This window comes from Ochotona princeps, chromosome 6, assembly GCF_030435755.1.
Source record: "Ochotona princeps isolate mOchPri1 chromosome 6, mOchPri1.hap1, whole genome shotgun sequence".
NCBI classification, from domain to species: Eukaryota; Metazoa; Chordata; class Mammalia; order Lagomorpha; family Ochotonidae; genus Ochotona; species Ochotona princeps.
The window spans coordinates 35,576,012-35,596,073 of NC_080837.1; the positions used below are offsets into that span (position 1 = coordinate 35,576,012).

General features: G+C 40.5%; 1 protein-coding gene and 1 pseudogene across 1 annotated transcript in view; both read left to right on the forward strand.

Annotated features, from left to right (window-relative positions):
• The window catches only part of UBR1 (ubiquitin protein ligase E3 component n-recognin 1), a 124,052-nt gene that overhangs the window by 533 nt on the left and 103,457 nt on the right, over window positions 1-20,062 (forward strand). The window contains exon 2 of the mRNA XM_004578138.3: window positions 18,981-19,237. Coding sequence (XP_004578195.2) covers window positions 18,981-19,237 — 257 coding nt within the window. The remainder of the gene's footprint in view (window positions 1-18,980; window positions 19,238-20,062) is intronic.
• On the forward strand, window positions 14,702-15,069 carry LOC105941931 (large ribosomal subunit protein eL34-like; annotated as a pseudogene).

A 20,062-nucleotide genomic window follows, 5' to 3' on the forward strand; every position in this document is an offset into this window, starting at 1 on the left:
TGCAGTGCTAGCCCCCCTCTTGGGGCGAAGGAAGCAGGATGCAGCACCTGGTGGTGTGTGGCACAGCTGTCCGACTTGGGGCCCCAGGGTGGGAAGGGAGAAGCTGGCCCCTATCGAGCCCTGTCAAGGCTTGTAGTCCTTCATCCTAGCACACTTTGAGGACGCCAGGTGTGGACCTGCTTGGGGGAGAAACCTGCCCTCTGCCTCTGCTATTTAGATCTTTGGCAGGGTTTGCTTCTGCATTTTGAGATTGCAAAGGCAGAGATCGCGAGCAAAAGTGAGGCTATAAGACAAAGTTACCTCTGGAAGATAAGAAGTAGGGTACTGTGTTAGGGAAGGTTCTGGGTGCTTCTTGAGCACCTGGAGGAGAGCTGTGTAGGAAATATTCCAATGTCTGTCGCTACAGGATCCCTTATCTGCCCTTGCAGCTGTTGCATAGAGAAAAGCATGAGAGGTTCTCCTCTTTGAGATACTTCTTTGGTTTTAGTATCAGTAAAAGCGTTCTTGAAGTACTTTAACCTTGCAGACACTTCAGCCTTGTTTTATGAGCCACAGAAATGAGTCAGTGTTCAGGGACTGGAGAGACTGGCTGGGAGATAGAAACCAGGGAGACAGGGAGTTGGGATAAGGGTTTGGCCACCCACTAGGTCAGTGCTTGTAGTTTTTCTCTATCCAAAATAGCAGTTCAAACTCTGCTCACTCTTGGAACTGAAGGAGGATGTATGTGTGAGTGTTTGACATGACAAGGAACAATGATAAAGGTAGAACAATTTTAGAACCAGCTCATCTTCATGGTAGCTTGTGCTTTTTTACGTGTTGGGAGATGGACTGGTGGCGTCTAGTTAGTAAGGCTGTGTCTGTAATGACAGTATCCCATATGGGTGCTAGTCTTTGTCTTGACTGCTCCACTACCACCAATCCAGATACCTGCGAATGATCTAGAAAGCAGTGAAAGATGGTCCAAGTGACTGAGCCCCTGCCACTTTTATGGGAGACTCGGAGGAAGCTGGATGTTGCAGCCTCTTGGGGAGTGAACTATTGGATGAAGATCATCTCTCTGTAACTTTCAAATAAGTAAATAAATCTTTAGAAGAAGAAATGGAGAAGCTATTTGTGGTGATCAGAAAAGTAGTTTTCATTTTATATTGCAAAAGATGACTGAGATTTATTTAAAGCTTTGGTGTATTCTTTCCAGATGGTACAGTCAAACTTTGTCATTCAAGACTCTACTCATTTGGGATTAAAGATAATGGTACTGGAATTTTTAGAGATATTACAGCTTGAGTGTCTCTGATCTGAAAACTAAAATGAAGAGCTTTAAAATCCAGCATTTTTTTTTTTAAAGATTTATTCATTTTATTACAGCCAGATATATACAGAGGAGAGACAGAGAGGAAGATCTTCCGTCCGATGATTCACTCCCCAAGTGAGCCGCAATGGGCCGATGCACGCCGATCCGAAGCCGGGAACCTGGAACCTCTTCCTGGTCTCCCACGCGGGTGCAGTGTCCCAATGCATTGGGCCGTCCTCAACTGCTTTCCCAGGCCACAAGCAGGGAGCTGGATGGGAAGTGGAGCTGCTGGGATTAGAACCGGCGCCCATATGGGATCCCAGGTCTTTCAAGGCGAGGACTTTAGCCACTAGGCCACGCCGCCGGGCCCTAAAATCCAGCATTTTTGAGCATTGGCATGATACCATAGGTAGAAAATTCCACACCTGACCTTATGTGTTGAGTCACGATCCAAAAGCAAGTGCATGAAACATATTGTATGAAGTTGCTTTTAGGCTGTGTGTGTTAGGTATATATGTGCTCCAGCCAGCAGAGCCAGTAACGTGGACAGGGAGAGGGTCTGGGGATGAAGTATGGACAGGAGATCAGTGATGGTAGAAATCTCTGGGAAGTCTCTCTTTATTGCTCCTTCACCTTTCCTTATATACTCTTCCCCCCAAGTCCTAATTTAGCCAGCAAGTTGGATACAGATGAGTCCAATTAGTCTAGGTGTTTTTAGCCACAAGCCCAGTTCCTGTTCCTGCCCATCCCAATGCTAATCAGCTTCTTAGCCCACAACATATATGGACATAAATGGTTGGAGTAATGTCCTGAGTTATTTCTTGATGTGTGTGCAAGTGTTCCAGAATCCAAAAAAGTTTGACGTTTGAAATACTTCTTGTTCCAACAATTTTGAATAAGGGATACATGACCTGCATTAGGTATCTTTGGGCAAGGCTTTGGGATTTTGCAACTAGCAGGCTGATGGTGTAATACAGCCTCAGGGAACTACATTCTAATGCACAGATAAAACTAGTGCTCAAAGAATTTTTTAAAAAAAAATTTTGTATGTGAAAAGCAGAGGGGCATAGGGAGAGAGAGGAAAGATCTAAATGCTGGTTTATTGCCCAAATGGCCACAGCAGGCGGTGCTGGGCCAAGTCAAAGCCACAAGCCACAAGCCAGGAACTAAGAATTCCATCTGGGTTTCAGATGTGGGTGGTAGGAAACAAAAACCCAGACTGTCTTCTGTTGGTTTTCCATGTATTAGCAGTGAATAGGATTGGAAGTGAAGCAGTCCAGTCCAAAACTGACAGTTGATATGGGGTGCCTGTATCCCAAGCAGCAGTTTAATGCATTACACACAGTGCTAACTCTTAGTTTCCAAGGAAATTTTAACTCAAGATAGGGTCACGAAAGAGTCACTGTTAAACCTCATAACCACTCTTTTTTGGATCTCTTGATCTAGTGGAGGATCCCAGAAATCATCCTACCTTACTTTTTAAAACTACTGGGTTCAATTTAATTCTGGGGCTGGAGTAAAATAGTTTCCACTACTGCTGCTTTGCTGTTAAAATAAGTTCAGTTTTTTTTTCATTTGAATGATTCATATTTTAATCAGCATTGGAGGCAGAGAATAAAATAATAAATACAGAATAGTTACGGAGATTTAAGAAGTCTTATTGGTCCAAATAACGTCTTATCATTGATTGTGGTTTTTGATTTTCTGAAATTAGGTTGGCTTCTTGGATTCTAGGTATTTTTCTGTCATACTGCTATCAGTGAGCATGAAGACTGTTCATATTCCTAAATATCACCAACGTGCAGTAAGAGTGAAATAATAGGTATCAAATATTGCACATTTTCAAAAGTTACTGCTCAGAGTAACCAAGGGAATTCTGTACATTTAGAATGAAGTTTAGACATCTGTGTTTTCACATCATGCCATGCTGATTCTGAAATTATGGTCCATGGAACACACTTTGAATAACATTTAGGTTGATATTTGGAAATTGTAAGTGCAGAATTGACAGTTGTGGTTGTAGGAATGGGTAAGAGCCCTGAGGAGAAAAATGTGCCTTGTAAATTTCTATTTTTCTTCCTGTTGTTGATTTTGTATTGTGGCTTTTCATTGAAGGTAATGTATAGTAACTATGTAATGGAAACTGTCATATCCAGATGTGAGGATACAATGCAGTATGCATCTCTACTTCCAGATCAAAGATGGACTCCCAATGAAACTGTTAACTCTATCTTGACAATAGAATGCTGGACTCTCTGCCATTGTCTATTCTCACAATGATGGACATATGATTGTTTATGATGAACAATACTATAGTAATAAAATGGGGGAGCTCAGTGGAGAGGGAAAAGGGGACTTGGGGAGAGGGTAAGGAAAATCCCAGGGCCTGTGGAACTGTAACATAAAATGATAATGGTTAAAAAAAAAAAAAGAAGACTTGGGAGGATGGGGATGGGTGTGAACTTCTTTAAGGAAAAAAAGCACAAAATTTTAAATACAAATAGGTATGAGTTGAAAAAATCACAATGAATTATAAATAAACTATATTAACATCAATTAAAAAATGTGTCACACACAGGGGGGCAGTAACACACACACACGCATGTACACCTACAGAATGAGGAAGTGGACAGAAATGACTCGGTTTCAGTTGTGGAAAAAGGAAGGAAGAGTAGGTAAGGACCTTTAGAAATGGACCAGCCAAGCAGGTGGAAGGTGACAGTATTACAGTGTAATGCTGTGTAGTTTTGAAGGTGCTTTATTGGGTCCATGGGAGTGAAGATGGGGACGAACAAGATTTGTAGTGACCCAGAGATTTCTGCTGATGGATAGAAGGCAGGAGGCAATGAGGGAGCGCATTAGCTGTATCTCCAGGACCTAGCACATTGCTTCAGAATTTTTAATGAACAAGCTAAAAAGACCGTCAGAAATGGGATTAAGTAGATGTAATAGCAGTTGAAGAGATTAAAAAACAGGCTAAAAATTTGTTTAGGGAGGATTAAAACTTAATTTGTTGAGGTATAATTCATACAGAATAAAATGTAGCTATTTCATGCATTGGCTGGGTAAATTTTGACAGATGTGTACAATTGTGTGACTAACACCAAATCAGGATTTATAGCATTTCCATTACTGCCCAAAGTTGTGGTATGCCTAAATTGAGAGGTTATTTTTTTTTTTATCAAGGAGAACGTCATTTTTAAAAGTTTGATGTTTGTTATAATAACAAGTAGGAGATCTTGAAAAGATAATATGTTTTGATGAGTAACCTTAAAGCATTGAGACACAGAAGCTGTGAGAAAAGGTTCATAACTTTTCATTCTGGGCGGTTTCCCTGAAGGAGCACAGCTTTCCAGTGTTTTGTACACACTTTATAGTTACGAAGTTAGGTATCTTGCCTACTAGCTGCAAGGGCTTTGTGACCAGATCTTAGAGCTAATTTAGCCAGGGCCCCTTGTTTTTCATCGTTTTTAATTTCTCTGTGGGCAGTTAGGAGAATTCTGATTTTCAGTATTAGATTCTATAGAATTACCTGTGAAGTTAGATTTTGAAGCCTCTGGTTAAAGCGGTTTAGTCTGACTGCTTGGAAGAGGTTAGGACAGAGACAGTTGAATGCCTGAAACTGCCTTGTGTTTAATGGCAAACATTATCCTGGAGATAAAGAGCTCTTGTCCTCAATACCAGCTAGGGGATTAGTTTGGGTAGATATTTGTATGAGACAGTAGGATAAGCCTTAGATTTCCCTTGCTATCACTCTATCCATTTCTGCATCTGGATTGTCAGATGCTGTACTCTGTGAAATCATTTTCCTGAAGCTTTTAATCCGTTGCCTTAGATGCTAAGACAAAAACTAAGACCTTTTTAGTTAGTTAAAGGCAATTTATTATGAACTCTTATGTGCCCCTCCAGGGCATTCTGAGTTAAGGTGCTTCTTTTTTTTTTTTTTTTTTTTTAAAGATTTATGCATTTTATTACAGCCAGATATACACAGAGGAGGAGAGACAGAGAGGAAGATCATCCGTCCAATGATTCACTCCCCAAGTGAGCCGCAACGGGCCGATGCACGCCGATCCGGAGCCGGGAACCTGGAACCTCTTCCAGGTCTCCCACGCGGGTGCAGTGTCCCAATGCATTGGGCCGTCCTCGACTGCTTTCCCAGGCCACAAGCAGGGAGCTGGATGGGAAGTGGAGCTGCTGGGATTAGAACCGGCGCCCATATGGGATCCCAGGTCTTTCAAGGCGAGGACTTTAGCCACTAGGCCACGCTGCAGGGCCCAAGGTGCTTCTTTTTGAAGAAAAAAAAAATAGTAGTTACTTAATGTGTGTCTATTCCCTCTCCCCCCACCAAAGCATTTGGTATGGTTTGTTTTTGGTTTGGTTAAAAGTTATACTCCTGGCCGTCACTGTGGCTCAACTGACTAATCCTCCACCTTCAAGCGCTGGCATCCCATCTGGGTCCTGATTCATGTCCCGGATGCTCCACTTCCAAACCAGCTCCCTGCTTATTCTCTGAGAAACCAGTAGATGATGGAATAGGACATTTGGACTCTGCAGCCATGTGGGATACCCAAAAGAAATTCCTGGGTCCTAGCTTTGGATCAGCTCAGCTCCAGCCATTGTGGCCACTTGGGGAGTGAACCAGCAAATGGAGGCTCTTTTTCTGCATTTCCTTCCCTCTGTAAATCTGTCTTTCTCAATAAAAATAAATAAATCTTTTTTTTTTAGGAGGCATTATACTCCTGTAATAAGGTGAGAGCTTATGGGACTACGTTGTACTAAACATTACTGAGTGACTCTGGAAGAGTTACTGTTTTGCCCTAAGTACTCAGCACCGCATAGTGATGTAGGTTCTGTCTGCAGTGAAGTTACTCATGTGAATATCGTTTTTTTGCCAACAGCTTACTAGTTACTAGTCTTCAGAATACAGTCTGTTTGATTGTCTATTTGAAAGAATGAGGCTGTAACCATTTAATGTGTCTTTATGGGCTATTTTAAAATGCCTTTGGACTTTTACTGTTTGTAGATAAGCTAGAAATGACTTTAGCCACATGCAGCATATGTTGATTTAGCTATTGATTTTTTTAAAAAATCCACACATATGCTTTGCCTTGCTTAAAAAAAAAAAAAGAATTTCAGTTGCTTTACAAATACATATGTCATACAGCAAAAAGAGACAATGAAGTTTATACCCTGAAGTTCAGGAGAGCCCAGAAAATTGGAGTATCACCTATGACCAGCGATGAAAATGGAAGAGCATAGCTTAAGAACAGAATTATTACAGAAACTAAGTTCTGACAGCATGCTTATACATCATCTCAATAGTAAAAGAAGCCTTGCTTATTTTGTAAATCTACATTTAACTCTGGGTTATTTAATCAATGCAGAAAAGACAGAGAAAACTTACTTTTCATGTTTATAAATAGCATAAGGCTGAGAAGGATAACAAACACAGTATATGATGAAAAAATAGACTGAATATTGCACTAAAACTATTGCGGTGAAACTTAATTGAGATCAAAGTAACGTCCTCTGTGTAGTTTCATTTGTATACAGGGCTGGGTCGCATGTGATTTAGATGTCTGCATGTTCACCAACTTACAAGTGTGATGTGACTGCCAAAAAATACGTTTTTTTTAACATTGTATTATTATTATCATTTTATGATACAGTTCCATAGGCTCCTGGCATTGCCCTTATCCCCTCCCCAATTCCCTCCCCCCACCACTTAGTTCCTCCATATCATTACTAAACATATAGTTTAGTAATATGTCCAGCATATCAATCCAGCATCCTATTGTCAAGATATAGTGAACAGTTTCATTGCAAGTCTGGCTTTGTCTGGAAGTAGAAATGCATACTACATTGTATCCTCACATCTGGATGTTAGTCTCCATTTCACAGCTACTGTATATCCCCTTAAATGAAAAGTCATAATACAAAATCAGCAATAAAAAGAAAAATAGAAATTTACAATGCCATGAAGTTAAATGACATGTTACTAGATATGACAGTCTGCATTACACAGCTACTATACATCCCCTTAAATGAAAAGCCACAAAACAAAATCAACAACAGGAACAAAAAGAAATTAACAACACCATGAAGTTAAATAACATGCTACTAAATGACTAACGTGTAGCTGAAGAGATGAAAATCAAAAACCTTGAAGAAAATGATGCTGCTGTATGGTATATGAGTCATTGAATGATTTGATCAGAAGAAAGTGTTGTGAAGAGATGAAACTAACAGAAAACAACAAAATCCATGCGATATAGTTTCCGCTGATTTTTGTTGAAGTGTGTCTCTTCTAGACAATAAATAGATGTTGTTTTGTTTTTTAATCCAGTCTACTAATCTATGACATTTGTTTTTTAATCCAGTCTACTAATCTATGACATTGACATTCAGAGTTTAACATGTATGGATGGTACTTTGGTCCTGTCATTTTAGGAATGGGTTGTTCATTGGTTTAGTCTTCTGTTGTCATTGTACTGGGATGTTCTTCCCGTTTGCCTTTGGTTTTGGTAGGTGCTATTCTTCTTCTCTGTCAAGAGAACATCTTGAAGTATCTTTTATAGGGCAGGTTTGAAAGAGGCAAATTCTTTTAACTTTTCTTTACTGTGGAAGAATTTTATTTCATTTTCAAAGACGAAAGAAAGCTTTGCTGGATATGTTATCCTGGGCCGAAAATTTTTTTCTTTTAGAATCTGGAATATGTCACTCCATTCTCTTCTTGCCTGTAGAGTTTCCTGTGAGAGATCTCCTGTGAGTTTAATTGGCATTCCTTTATATGTCAGTTGATTTCTTTCACGTTCACATTTAAGGATCTTTTCCTTATGTTCAATTGAAGAGAGCTTGATGATCATGTGTCTTGGTGAAGATTGCTTTTGATCAAGCCTGTTGGGAGTTCTGTGCCCTTCCTGGATCTTGGTTCCCAATTCTTTCTCTAGATTAGGGAAATTTTCCTTTATTATTTCATTAAATACATTTGCAAACTCAGCCTCTCTTTCTGCATCTTCTGGGACTCCCATTACTCTTACATGGGGCCTCTTAATAGTGTCTTTCAATTCTTGAATACTTTTTTTGGCCTGATCCAGCTCTGCTTCCAGCTTTTTGTTTGTTTCCCCCTGGTGACAGGAAATATCTTCCAATTCTGAGACTCTTTTTTCTGCTTGCTTCATTCTATTTTGGAGACTCTCCATTGTACTTTTAATTTGCTCTGCTGTGTTCTTCATTTCTGATATACCAGCCTTGATTTGCTTTATTCCTTCCTTAAATTCTTTGAACTCTTGTATGTGTTTCTCATTTTTGATCAAAAACTTTAAAATGAGTTTTATGAATTCTGTATGCCCCATTTTCTTGATGTCTTCCTCATTTAACGCTGAGATTGGCATAGGGCTTTGCTCCTTTGCAAGGAAGTTTTCGGTAATATTCATTGTGCCTTTGTCTCTTCTTTTGCTCTTGGTCATTGCACTTCCGGTTAGCAGAGTTTTCTCCTTGGGGCAGGTTTCTAAGCTCTGTCACCCACAGGTCTACAATGCAATTTTACTTATTGCAGTTGGTACACAACTTTTTGCTTGCAGCCACTTGTGCCACAACCTCCAGCGAGTTCCAGATCTGGGTTCTTATGTTAGAGTCCCACCGTGGTCTTCACAGCCCCAGCTCTTGGCTCACCACTCTCCTTCTCCTGTGATACCGTGCTGAGGCTGCATTGTTGTCTCTGCAACCTTTCTCCCCCTTCCGGATGGAGCAGGTCCCAGGATTAGGAGACACCAAGAGTCCTATATAGCTAGGTTGTTGGTGGTGCCGATCTTGTTGGAACCTGTTGGACATTAGGTCTGGTTGCCACACGGACCTGTTTTGACCCCTATGATGCCACAGTCGATATTATTTTCCTGTGGGACCAGTGCAATTCGCTGAACTCAGTGAGTTCTCGTGAGATCAGCACATGCGCAGTTCACTGTTGTCACCTGCAATCCTAAAGCTATTGCCACAGTGCCCAAAATGGCACCTGACGTACCACTACTGAAATTCTTGGTCTGTTGGCCATCAGGTCTGAGGACTACCCATACCTGTCTTGGGTGGAACCTATAGAATGCCACGTTGCTGCAGTTCACTGAGTCAGAAAAGAGTTCACTCTCAGCTCTGTGTATGCTCAGTCCTTTCCCTTGCCTCCTTACGCAAAATGGCGCCCAATTCAGCTCTAGGGTGCTGACTGGGCTATGAGATCCACCCTGTTCTCGCACTGCCCGTCTGTGATCTGCTGCTCTGTCTCTGCTCCTGGTCAAATCAAATGGACCAGCAGGACAGACAGTTCTTTGGCTTTACTTTGCAAGCTCGCAGTGAAAGTCCCTTCCCACCTGGTTGCTGGTGGAGTTCAGATTGCTGTGCTGTTTGCTGAATGCTGCTGGAGTATCAGTCACTGCAACACCACACTGCTGTGTCCGCTGCTTTCCTGTGTCTGTCAGTCTCCAGGTACCCCTCTGCTGTTGTTCTGTCCTCTCCTATTTCCTTGAAAATGTCCTCTCTTCTTCATCCTGATTAAATGTTTTTCCGTCCGTTTAAACGTGTCCTTACCCTATTCTGCCATCTTGATTCAGCAGAGAGGAAGATCTTCCGTCTGATGATTCACTCCCCAAGTGACTGCAACAGCCAGTGCTGTGCCGATCCAAAGCCAGGAGCCAGGAACTGCCTCCAGGTCTCCCATGAGTGTGTAGGGTTCCAAAACTTTGGGCCATCTTCGACTGCTTTCCCAGGCCATAAGCAGGGAGCTGGATGGGAAGTGGGACCACTGGGATTAGAACCAACGCCCATATGGGATCCTTGCACATGCAAGGCGAGGACTTTAACCACTACGCTATCACGTCGGGCCCTGTTTTGTTTTTTAACGGCAATATAGTGGCTAAGATAAGGAAGGTAGTAAAGTGGTCCCAGTCCTCAACATAAGGTCATGTTGTGTATGTTCCATTACAGAGTAATCATTGTGGAGAGTGGTCTGGATAACCTGTCATTAGGGATAGGCAGATTTCTATAGACTCTTCATTCCAGTTTCCCTGAGTGAGGAAAATAATGAAAGATAATAATTACCTTCACCTAACTGAAAGGCTGGTTGATGATGCAGATTTATTATAGGTACTATAGGATAAGAGTTGCAGGAAAGTAGATTGTTGTATTCATTTTTCGCAGTAAGAATGGCAATTGGCTGTAAATATTCAGGTAGGTTTAAGTAGCTTACCACCAGAAATGATACAGAGGTATTTTGTTCTTTTTTGTTTTTTTTGTTTGTTTTGTGGTAAGCAGGTATACTGGAGTTGTCTTTTTTTTTTTTTTAAGATTTATGTATTTTTATTGGAAAGGCAGATATACAGAGAGGAGGAGAGACATAGAGGAAGATCTTCCGTCCGATGGTTCACTCCCCAAGTGGCCTCAATAGCCAGAGCTGATCCAATCCGAAGCCAGGAGCCAGGTGCTTCTTCTGGGTCTCCCATGCGGGTGCAGGGTCCCAAGGCTTTGGACTGTCTTCAGCTGCTTTCCCAGGCCACAAGCATGGACTGGATGGGAAGCAGGGCCGCCAGGATACAAGCTGGCACCCGTATAGAATCTCAGTACATTCAAGGCCAGGACTTTAGCTACTAGGTTACTGCACCAGGCCTGGACTGGAGTTGTCTTTTTAACTTTGAATCTGTCAAGTAGGATTATGAGAAAACATTGTATAGTCGAAGATTTCTTGGTACCTGAAGATGTGAAAATTTCTAGGGCCCTCAGATTTTGTTACCACTTTAAATAAAGAGGAATTAGGAAAGTAATTACAAGGATTCTAAAGTCTCTGTAGATTTCAGCAGCTGTCTGTGCAAGGATATGTTCTGATTTGAAGAAAGAATCTCACATCCCTACGTAAGTTTTGTTTTCAGAGTGATGTTCCCAAACAGGCATCCAACTTCCTGGGTCAGAGCTGTGAGCATATGTTTTAGTCTCTGTGGAGATGAAGAAATGTTTGGAATGTTTGGGAATTGAAATGCTGTGGGGATTTTTTCCCAGAACAGTCAATTAGGAAATGTTGACCAAAAAAATTGTTTTTAAATAGACATTGAAATTAGAAGTTTTTTTTTTTTTTTTTTTAAGATGTATATGTGTTTATTGGAAAGGCAGATTTCCTGAGAGGACAGACAGAGGTAGATCTTCCACCTGCTGATTCACTCCTCCAGTGGCTGCATCGGCTGGAGCTATGGAGCTAGAAGTTTTTCCAGGTATCCCATGCAAGTGCAGGGTCCCAAGGATTTGGGCCATCCTCGACTGCTTTCCCAGGGCACAAGCAGGGAGCTGGATGGGAAGCAGAGCAGCTGGGGCATGAACCAGTGTCCATGTGGGATATCTGCATTTGCAAGGTGAGGATTTAGTCACTGAACCATTGCCTTGGTCCCTCAATTTTCTTTATTATCACAAGCCTAAGCTTCCACTAAATAAAGAATTCAGCAAATATTAAATGGAAAATACCCCACTATTTCTCAAGAGTATAGACAAGGAGTATAAGCCATCTAAAAATGCCAACTTTACACATCTACGTGACATTTCTTTGTCCTCTCTGTATTAATGCAAATCATAAAACATGTTTGTCTAGTGCAGGTAGTAAAGGAAAAATTAGACAAATAGGTTAATATTAAGGTAAAAAAATCTTCAGCGTAGCAACGAGGGCACTAATTAAGTGAAGAAGCAACCAACAGAATGGGAGAAAATATTTGCAAACTAGGCAAATGATAAAGGATTAGCATCTAGGACATATGAGGGTCTGAAAAACTCAATCCAGTTAAGAAATGTGCTAAGGATATGTACAGGCATTTTTAAAAAAGATTTATTTATTCTTGTTGGAAAGTCAGATATGCAGAGAAGAGGAAAGACACAGAGGAAGCTCTTCTGTTTAGTCACTCCCCAAGTGACCGCAGTGGCCAGAGCTGAGCCGATCTGAAGTCAGGAGCCTCTTCTGGGTCTCCCATGTGGGTGCAGTGTCCCAAGGGTTTGGGCCATCCTCGACTGCTTTCCCAGGCCACAAACAGGGTGCTGGATGGAAAGTGGGGCCAAAGGGACCAGAACCAGCGCCCATGTGGGTGTGCAGGACGAGGACATTAGCTAAGTTACTGGACCTGTACAGACCTTTTAAAATTTAAATTTTAGTATTGTTTACCTAGTTGAAAGGGATACATGCCATGACTCAGCCATTCCATTCCTGGGATTTGCCCTAAGGAAATGAAATCAATATATGAAAGTTATCTGTTCTCCAATGTTTATAGCAACCCAACTCACAATAGTGAATTAAAAATTTTTAATCTTATTCCCATCTCAAATGGGGGAAAATGTTAAATGTAATTAAAAAATATCAAATCCATTCCAATCACCAATTTTAATTGCTGAATGTGTTACCCAGTAAAATAAATGTTGTGTAGTTTTTCTTACCTGGTTAAAATGAAAGAAAAGCAAAAGAATGTTTAGTTGAAAAAATTTCCAACGTTGTGGCAATAGTAGAAAATCTTTTGAAAGAGTATAATTACTTTTTATTTCTTGTAAGAATTCTATAAACAAAGGTACAGAAGGCTTAACAGTTCCAAATTTCATTTTGTGCCCTCCAGCAAGAACAAAATAACATTTTAGTAGTTACCAAGAACTTTAGTTGTATACCTATCCCAAGCCTACAGGAAAACTAGGCTTTTCAACACAGTTTCTCCCTTTATGGAACTTACTATATAGTGAGGAAACTTGCTGGATACATTTTCTATTTTAGTTTAATTTTATTTATTTGAAAAATAGAGAAACTGAAATCTTTATCTACTGAGTCACCCTCCAGATGCTTGCAACGAGAATAACACAAGGATCCAGTGCAATGGCTCAGTGGCTAAATTCTGGCTTTGCACTCCCAGGATCCCATATGGGCACTGGTTCGTCATGTTCAGCTACTCTTCTTCCCAAAGAGTAGAAAAAAAGTTTAACACAAAAGGGGCATGTTGATCTTAGTGCCTTTGTCAAAGGCTTCCTGATATCAATGATTTCTTTCTTTTTTTGTTTGTTTTAAGATTTATTTGTTTTTATTGGAAAGTCAGATATACAGAGAGGAGGAGAGACAAAGGAAGATTTTCTGTCTGATGATTCACTCCCCAAGTGACCGCAACAGTTGGAGCTGGTCCAATCTGAGGCCAGGAGCCGGGAAGCTCTTTTGGGTCTCTCATGAAGGTGCAGGGTCCCAAACTGGTGCCAATGTGGGATTCCAGCATGTGCAAGGTAGAAACTTTAACCGCTAGGCTACTTTGCTGGTCTGTCTTCTTTTTAAAAAAATATACATAAACAATGTTTGACAACTTACTTTAGCTTTTGAAAAGCACAGAGAGAAATCCCATATTGCTGGCTTATTCCCTAATTTTTCCAGAGCTCAATCTAGGTCTGATACTTAGGTTATAGGGACCCAAGTACCTGAGCTAAAACTTGCTGCCTCCTTGGGTGCATATTAGCAAGAAGCTGGAATCACAAAAATTGCCAAGATTTGAACCAGGTATTCTGACCTAGGATGAGGCATTCCAAGTGAAGTCTTAAACATATGCCTACTTCTTTCTGTTTCTTTTTTCTTTTCTTTTCTTTTCTTTTTTTTTTTTTTGTTTGTTTTTACTGGTGATATTCAGTTGGCAACTGCAGATTTTCTCTGCTTTAACTGCTTTAATGTTAACTGCCTTTCTTATAAAAGTTACTATCTTGGGCCTGGTGGCATGGCCTAGTGGCTAAAGTCCTCGCCTTGAACATCCCGGGATCCCATATGGGTGCCGGTTCTAATCCCGGCAGCCCCACTTCCTATCCAGCTCCCTGCTTGTGGCCTGGGAAAGCAGTCTAGGACGGCCCAAAGCTTTGGGACACTGCACCCATGTGGGAGACCTGGAAGAGGTTCCTGGTTCCCGGTTTCGGATCGGCGCAGCACCGGCCGTTGTGGTCACTTGGGGAGTGAATCATCTGACGGAAGATCTTCCTCTCTGTCTCTCCTCCTCTGCGTATATCTGACTTTGTAATAAAAATAAATAAGTTTTTAAAAAAGTTACTATCTTGGAGGACACACTTTGATACTAAGTTTCATCATCTTAAATGTACTTATTATGTAGATTTTTAAAAGTTCTTTTCTTAATTGCAAAAGTATTGACATGTTTCTAACAGTCAAACAAGATAACATTGTTTCAATTAAAATGTGAAAATACTGAGATGCTCTTCATAGTCCCTTTTAACACCCTCAGTCGTTGGTTGTTTCTCCTTCTAGAGCCTCATTAGGAAAGTATATATTCAGAGTTGTACTTGCACATGTGTTGCATTACAAAATTCAGATTTTAAAGTTTTAGAAGCATATATAATTTTAACACACAAATGAAATTTAAGCCCTGACACTGGCTCTTGCAGTGTTTGACATACCTCCGTAAGCTTTCCTACAATACAGCCTCCATCAAAACTCCGACAAAACCAGACTGCCCAAACTTCTGGGAACAGAAATGTGTAGTTTTACACCAAGAAGTTTGGGAAGGCACCAGAATCTGCATGTGGCATATGCCCAGGCTGACTGTGAAGGGTTCGTGCTGCAAGACCTGAAGTACTGATAAGGTTTGTCTAAGACAAAAAAACATGTCAGTAGGGCCTGTGGTGGCTTCTTGTGTACTAAGTGAGTTCGTGACAGGATCAAGAGGGTTTTCCTTGCTGAAGAGCAGAAAATTGGTGTCAAAGTGTTTAAGGCATAAGCATGAAGTCAGAAAACTTTTGAGTAATTAAAGATTTAAAAAAAAAATTTTGTACTCACTTTTTCCTACTTAGCAATTTTATGGTATTCTAACCATGTAAAATTGTTTGGTTATACAATATTGTTTATAATTATCTGCAAATTGCCTTTTAGAAAGAATGGGCTATTTTAATTCCTATAGTAATATCTAATTCAACGTATTTCTACCACAAAGTATTATTAAGTTAATTTGTAGATGGACTATTAAGCTTTGTAACAGCAAACTGAGAAAATTAATGAAACACCTGCTGCTTTTCTTTAGAGACCTAAGATGGAATCATATCTAAAATATTTTTAAAATTTTTATTTCAAAGACAAAATGATAGAGTGGGAGGGAGGTAGGGAGGAAGAGAGAGAAAGATAGTGTTTTAGTCACTGGTTCCCTCCCCAAATGCTATGGACACTTGGTGCAAGGCCAAACTAAAGTTAAAGAGCCAGGAATTCCATCCAGAAACGCACTTGAGTAGCGATCTGTTGCTTTGCTGGGTGCATTAACAGGGAGCAGGATGAGAAGCAGAAAAGCTGACACTCCAGCCAAGCGCTCTGCTGTGGGATCTAGGGTTCCCAAGTAACTTAACTTATGCATCAGCCATCCAGTATCTAAAAATCTGAATCCAGTCGTATTGGCAGTTTATAAATGTTTTTGGATGAGTGCTATAAATTTGTTGTGGTTAAATAACATTCTAATTCTTCGTCTTTGCCCTGAAGAAAAATTTTTTTTAACATTCCAAGGGGGCATTTGCTTAGTTTGTCTAAACTTTGTGTGATTTTATAAATATTGTTCATTTTTGTTTTTAAGATTTGTTTTATTAAAAAAATTTATTTTGTTTTTCTATTGGAAAGACAGATATACAGAGAGAAGGAGAGACAGAGAGAAAAATCTTTCGTTAGCTGGTTCACTCCCCAGGTGGCTGCAATGTCCAAAGTTGAGCCAATCCAGAGCCAGGAGCCAGGAGCTTCCTCAATATCCCCCTGCAGATGCAGGATCCCAAGGCTTTGGGCCATCCTTGACTACTTTTCCAGGCTACAAAGCAGGGAGCTGGATGGAGCAGCTGGGACATGAACCAGCTCGCGTGTGGCATCCCAGCGATGCAAGGCAAGGACTTACCTTGCCTTCTTTTTTTTTTTTTTTTTTTAATAGATTGAGGAGTTCTCATTTTCTCTTACTTTTTATAGGATTCCTTTAATCCCTTGATGATTTTTTTTAACCTACATAACACTTCCCAAGGGTTCTGAGCAGTCAGCATGATAGGACATAAAGCTCGAGTCACAGGTTTTCTTTGGCTAAAAGGGCCTGTGCTTCATAAACAGCTTGCATGTGTTTGCCATTGTTGAGTGGGGTTAGCATATTGGTTGCCTCTGCTCTTCTTTTTCACAAGTGTACTTGCACTCATAGATTTAAGAAGTAATAATAAGAAAAAAAGATTTAAGAAGCAGAGACAAGTCCATTTTAATATACATAAATTCCAAAGTTCACCTTGATTATTTGGTTGAACGAAAAATTTGAGAAAGGCACTGTGGATCAGAATTGGATATTACTTACTCATGTTTGTTTTGAAGAACAAAAGTTTTTAAATTCTGCGTAAATCCAGTGTATCCAATTTTTTTTTATGATTAATGCTTTTAGTGCACTGTCCAGGGAATTATTCTGCCCCAAGAATATTAGGCATTTCCTTCATAATGTTTTTTTTAAAAGATTTATTAATTTTATTACAGCCAGATATACAGAGAGGAGGAGAGACAGAGAGGAAGATCTTCCATCCGATGGTTCACTCCCCAAGTGAGCCGCAACGGGCCGATGCGCCCCGATCCGAAGCCGGGAAACTGGAACCTCTTCCGGGTCTCCCATGCGGGTGCAGGGTCCCAAAGCATTGGGCCGTTCTTGGCTGCTTTCCCAGGCCACAAGCAGGGAGCTGGATGGGAAGTGGAGCTGCTGGGATTAGAACGGGTGCCCATATGGGATGCTGGGGCTTTCAAGGCGAGGACTTTAGCCGCTAGGCCACGCCACTGGGCCCTCCTTCATAATGTTTTATAGTTGTGGCTTTTATACGTAGGTCTGTAGCCTGTTTCAGTTTTTGATGTGTGTGTGTGTTAGTCTGGATTCTGTTTTATTTTTTTTTAAGATTTACTTATTTTTATTGGAAAGGCAGATAGACGGAGAGGAGGAGAGACAGAGAGGATGATCTGTCCGATGATTCACTCCCCAAGTGACTGCAATGGCTGGAGCTGACCAATCTGAAGGCAGGAAGCAGGAGCTTCTTCCAGGTCTCCTACACAGGTGTAGCGTCCCAAAGCTTTGGGCCGTCCTCAAGTGCTTTCCAAGGCCACAAGCAGGGAGCTGGATGGGAAGCAGGGCCATCGGGATTAGAACCTGTGCCCATACGGGATCCTAACACATTCAAGGCGAGGACTTTAACAGCTATGCTATCGTGTCGGGCCGTGAGTCTGGATTCTGTTTCCGATTCCAGCGTCGCACTGATGTGTACCCTGGGGAAGTAACAGGTGATGGTTCAAGTACTTGGGCCACTGCCACTCTCGTAGGAGGCTTCGATGGAGTTCTAGGCTCCTGGCTTTGACCTGGCCCAGCTATAGCTATTGTGGCCATTTAGGGTGTGGGATTGGGAAAGAGAACTTCCTCAAATGCCTGCCTAATCTGGAGGTAGGCCACGTTGAAGCTAGATCAGGAACTCAATGAGATAGCCCTTGTGGGTGGCAGAAACATAACTGGGACATCCTCCCTTGTCTTCCCATGCATATTAACAAGAAGTTGGGCCAGAAGCAGAGCAGTAGGGACCTGAACTGGCACTGTAGTATGGGATACTGGGACATCACAAGCAAAGACTTAATCTATTGTCCTGTAATGTGTGCCCCTTAAACTCACATGTTATGCTTAGTGGTCACAGGAGAGAAACTGCCATCACTCACTGTCCTTCCTCCGCCCCCCATGCACCCACTCCATCCTAATCCAAATCAAAGACCCACTTGGGTCTGTAACCTTGTTACTTTTGTAATAAATATTAAAATAAAAACAAAGGAAATAAAAAAAACCTGTAACACTAGAAAGCCACATTTCAGATCAAGTGTTAATTTAATTGAAAGGATGTTATTTGCAACTAAATTTCCAGTGGGTAGATAGTAGACAACCATGTCTGTTTCCCTTACCTCTGTTCACTAGAGCCTGCTTACAGATTGACATTAATAATGGTAGCTTGCTTGGGTGATTTGGGAATATTCAAACCTAATATTTAAGCCTAAACTGCCATTGGGTAATTTTCAGTTATTTAATTTTATTCAGAAGATTCATTTATTTTTATTTAAAAGGCAGATTTACAGAGAGAAGAGAGAGAGAGAGAGAGAGACAGACAGACAGACAGAAAGAGGTCTTCTATCCTCTGGTTCATTCCCCAAATAGCCACAACAGCCAGAACTGAGCCAATCTGAAGCCAGGAGGCAGGAGTTTCCTCTAGGTCTCCCACGAAGGTGCAGGGTCCCAATACCTCGGGCTATCATCCACTGCTTTTAAATGCAATTATATATACATATATTTGTTATCTAGTTATCTAGTTTAGCAGGTTAGTTCCTTGAAACAGTTAAAGTTGGAGAAAAGTTTTGTACAACCTAAGATGATTGTGGAATCACTTAACACAGCAAGAAGCGCTGATTCCAGAATGGAAGGGTACTTCAAAAGTGGAGAGACAACTGCTGTGATTGTTTTTTCCAGTTTTCTGTGATATATGCACAGTTGCTTGTTTGTTTTTGAAATACCCACTTTCTTTTGGAATTATTGAAATATAAAATATAGTGTAATCACTTTGAAAATATTATGCTATTGCTTGTGCCTCTAAATCATTCAGAAGGAACTTGTAAGAAAGTCTGATTTTCATCTTCATTTTCTTTCAGTGGTGGGATCAACAAATTGATTTTTATACTGCTTTTATGCAACATTTGGCACAGTTGGTGCCAGAAATTTATTTTGCTGAAATGGACCCAGACTTGGAAAAGCAGGAAGAGAATGTACAAATGTCAGTATTCACTCCACTGGAGTGGTACTTATTTGGAGAAGATCCAGATATTTGCTTAGAGAAATTGAAGCACAGTGGAGCATTTCAACTCTGTGGGAAGGTTTTCAAAAGTGGAGAGACAACATATTCTTGTAGGTAAGAGTTAGAAATTCTAGGATTGTTTATAATAATCATTTTGTTCTTTTGTACCAATTTCCTGATGTACTTTCCTTATTTGCAATGTGTTTAATCCTATATAACTAACTTCCTTTTATTATACATTTTTAAATCTGTTTTTGCGAGTATAGCTTGTTTTTTGAATGTGTAATTCCTAATTAAATTGTACTTTAATTTTTGCTTACTGTCCTCCAAAAGCTAAGTTGTTTATAATATAGTCAGCATACTTGTATGTGAAACCCTGGGGCCAAGATTCTAGAATCACAGTTAAGAGTTTTGCAATAAATCTATAGATATCCTCAGCAAGTGGAATAAAGTCTGAATCTTACGTCATATCATTTATTACTATCAAGTGAGATTTAGTACCAAGGACTTACAAACACAAAAGCTTTTGTCATTGAACATTTTGGATATCAGAATTGTGTATCAAGGATTATTGACTGGAAGGAATAGGCATAATTTAGTTGAGTACAAGAGGATGGATGAAGGGAAACTAGGAACAGTTTTAGGATTTTTGTTTTCTGTAAATCAATTGCCTTAAATTTGGTGGCACAGAGAACTTAACTTTAAATTTTAACCGTGCTTGAAGTTTCTGTCTTAGCTCTCAGCAGCACTTCTCATTATCTTGCTTTATTCAAGGTAGCTTAAATTAAGATTGTGCATTTTTAAAAAAAAGATTTATTTATTTTTTATTGGAAAGGCAGATTTACAGAGAGAAGGAGAAACAGAGAAAGATCCTTCCATCTGCTGATTCACTCCCCACGTGGCCGCAACACTGGAGATAGCCCATCCAAAGTTAGGAGC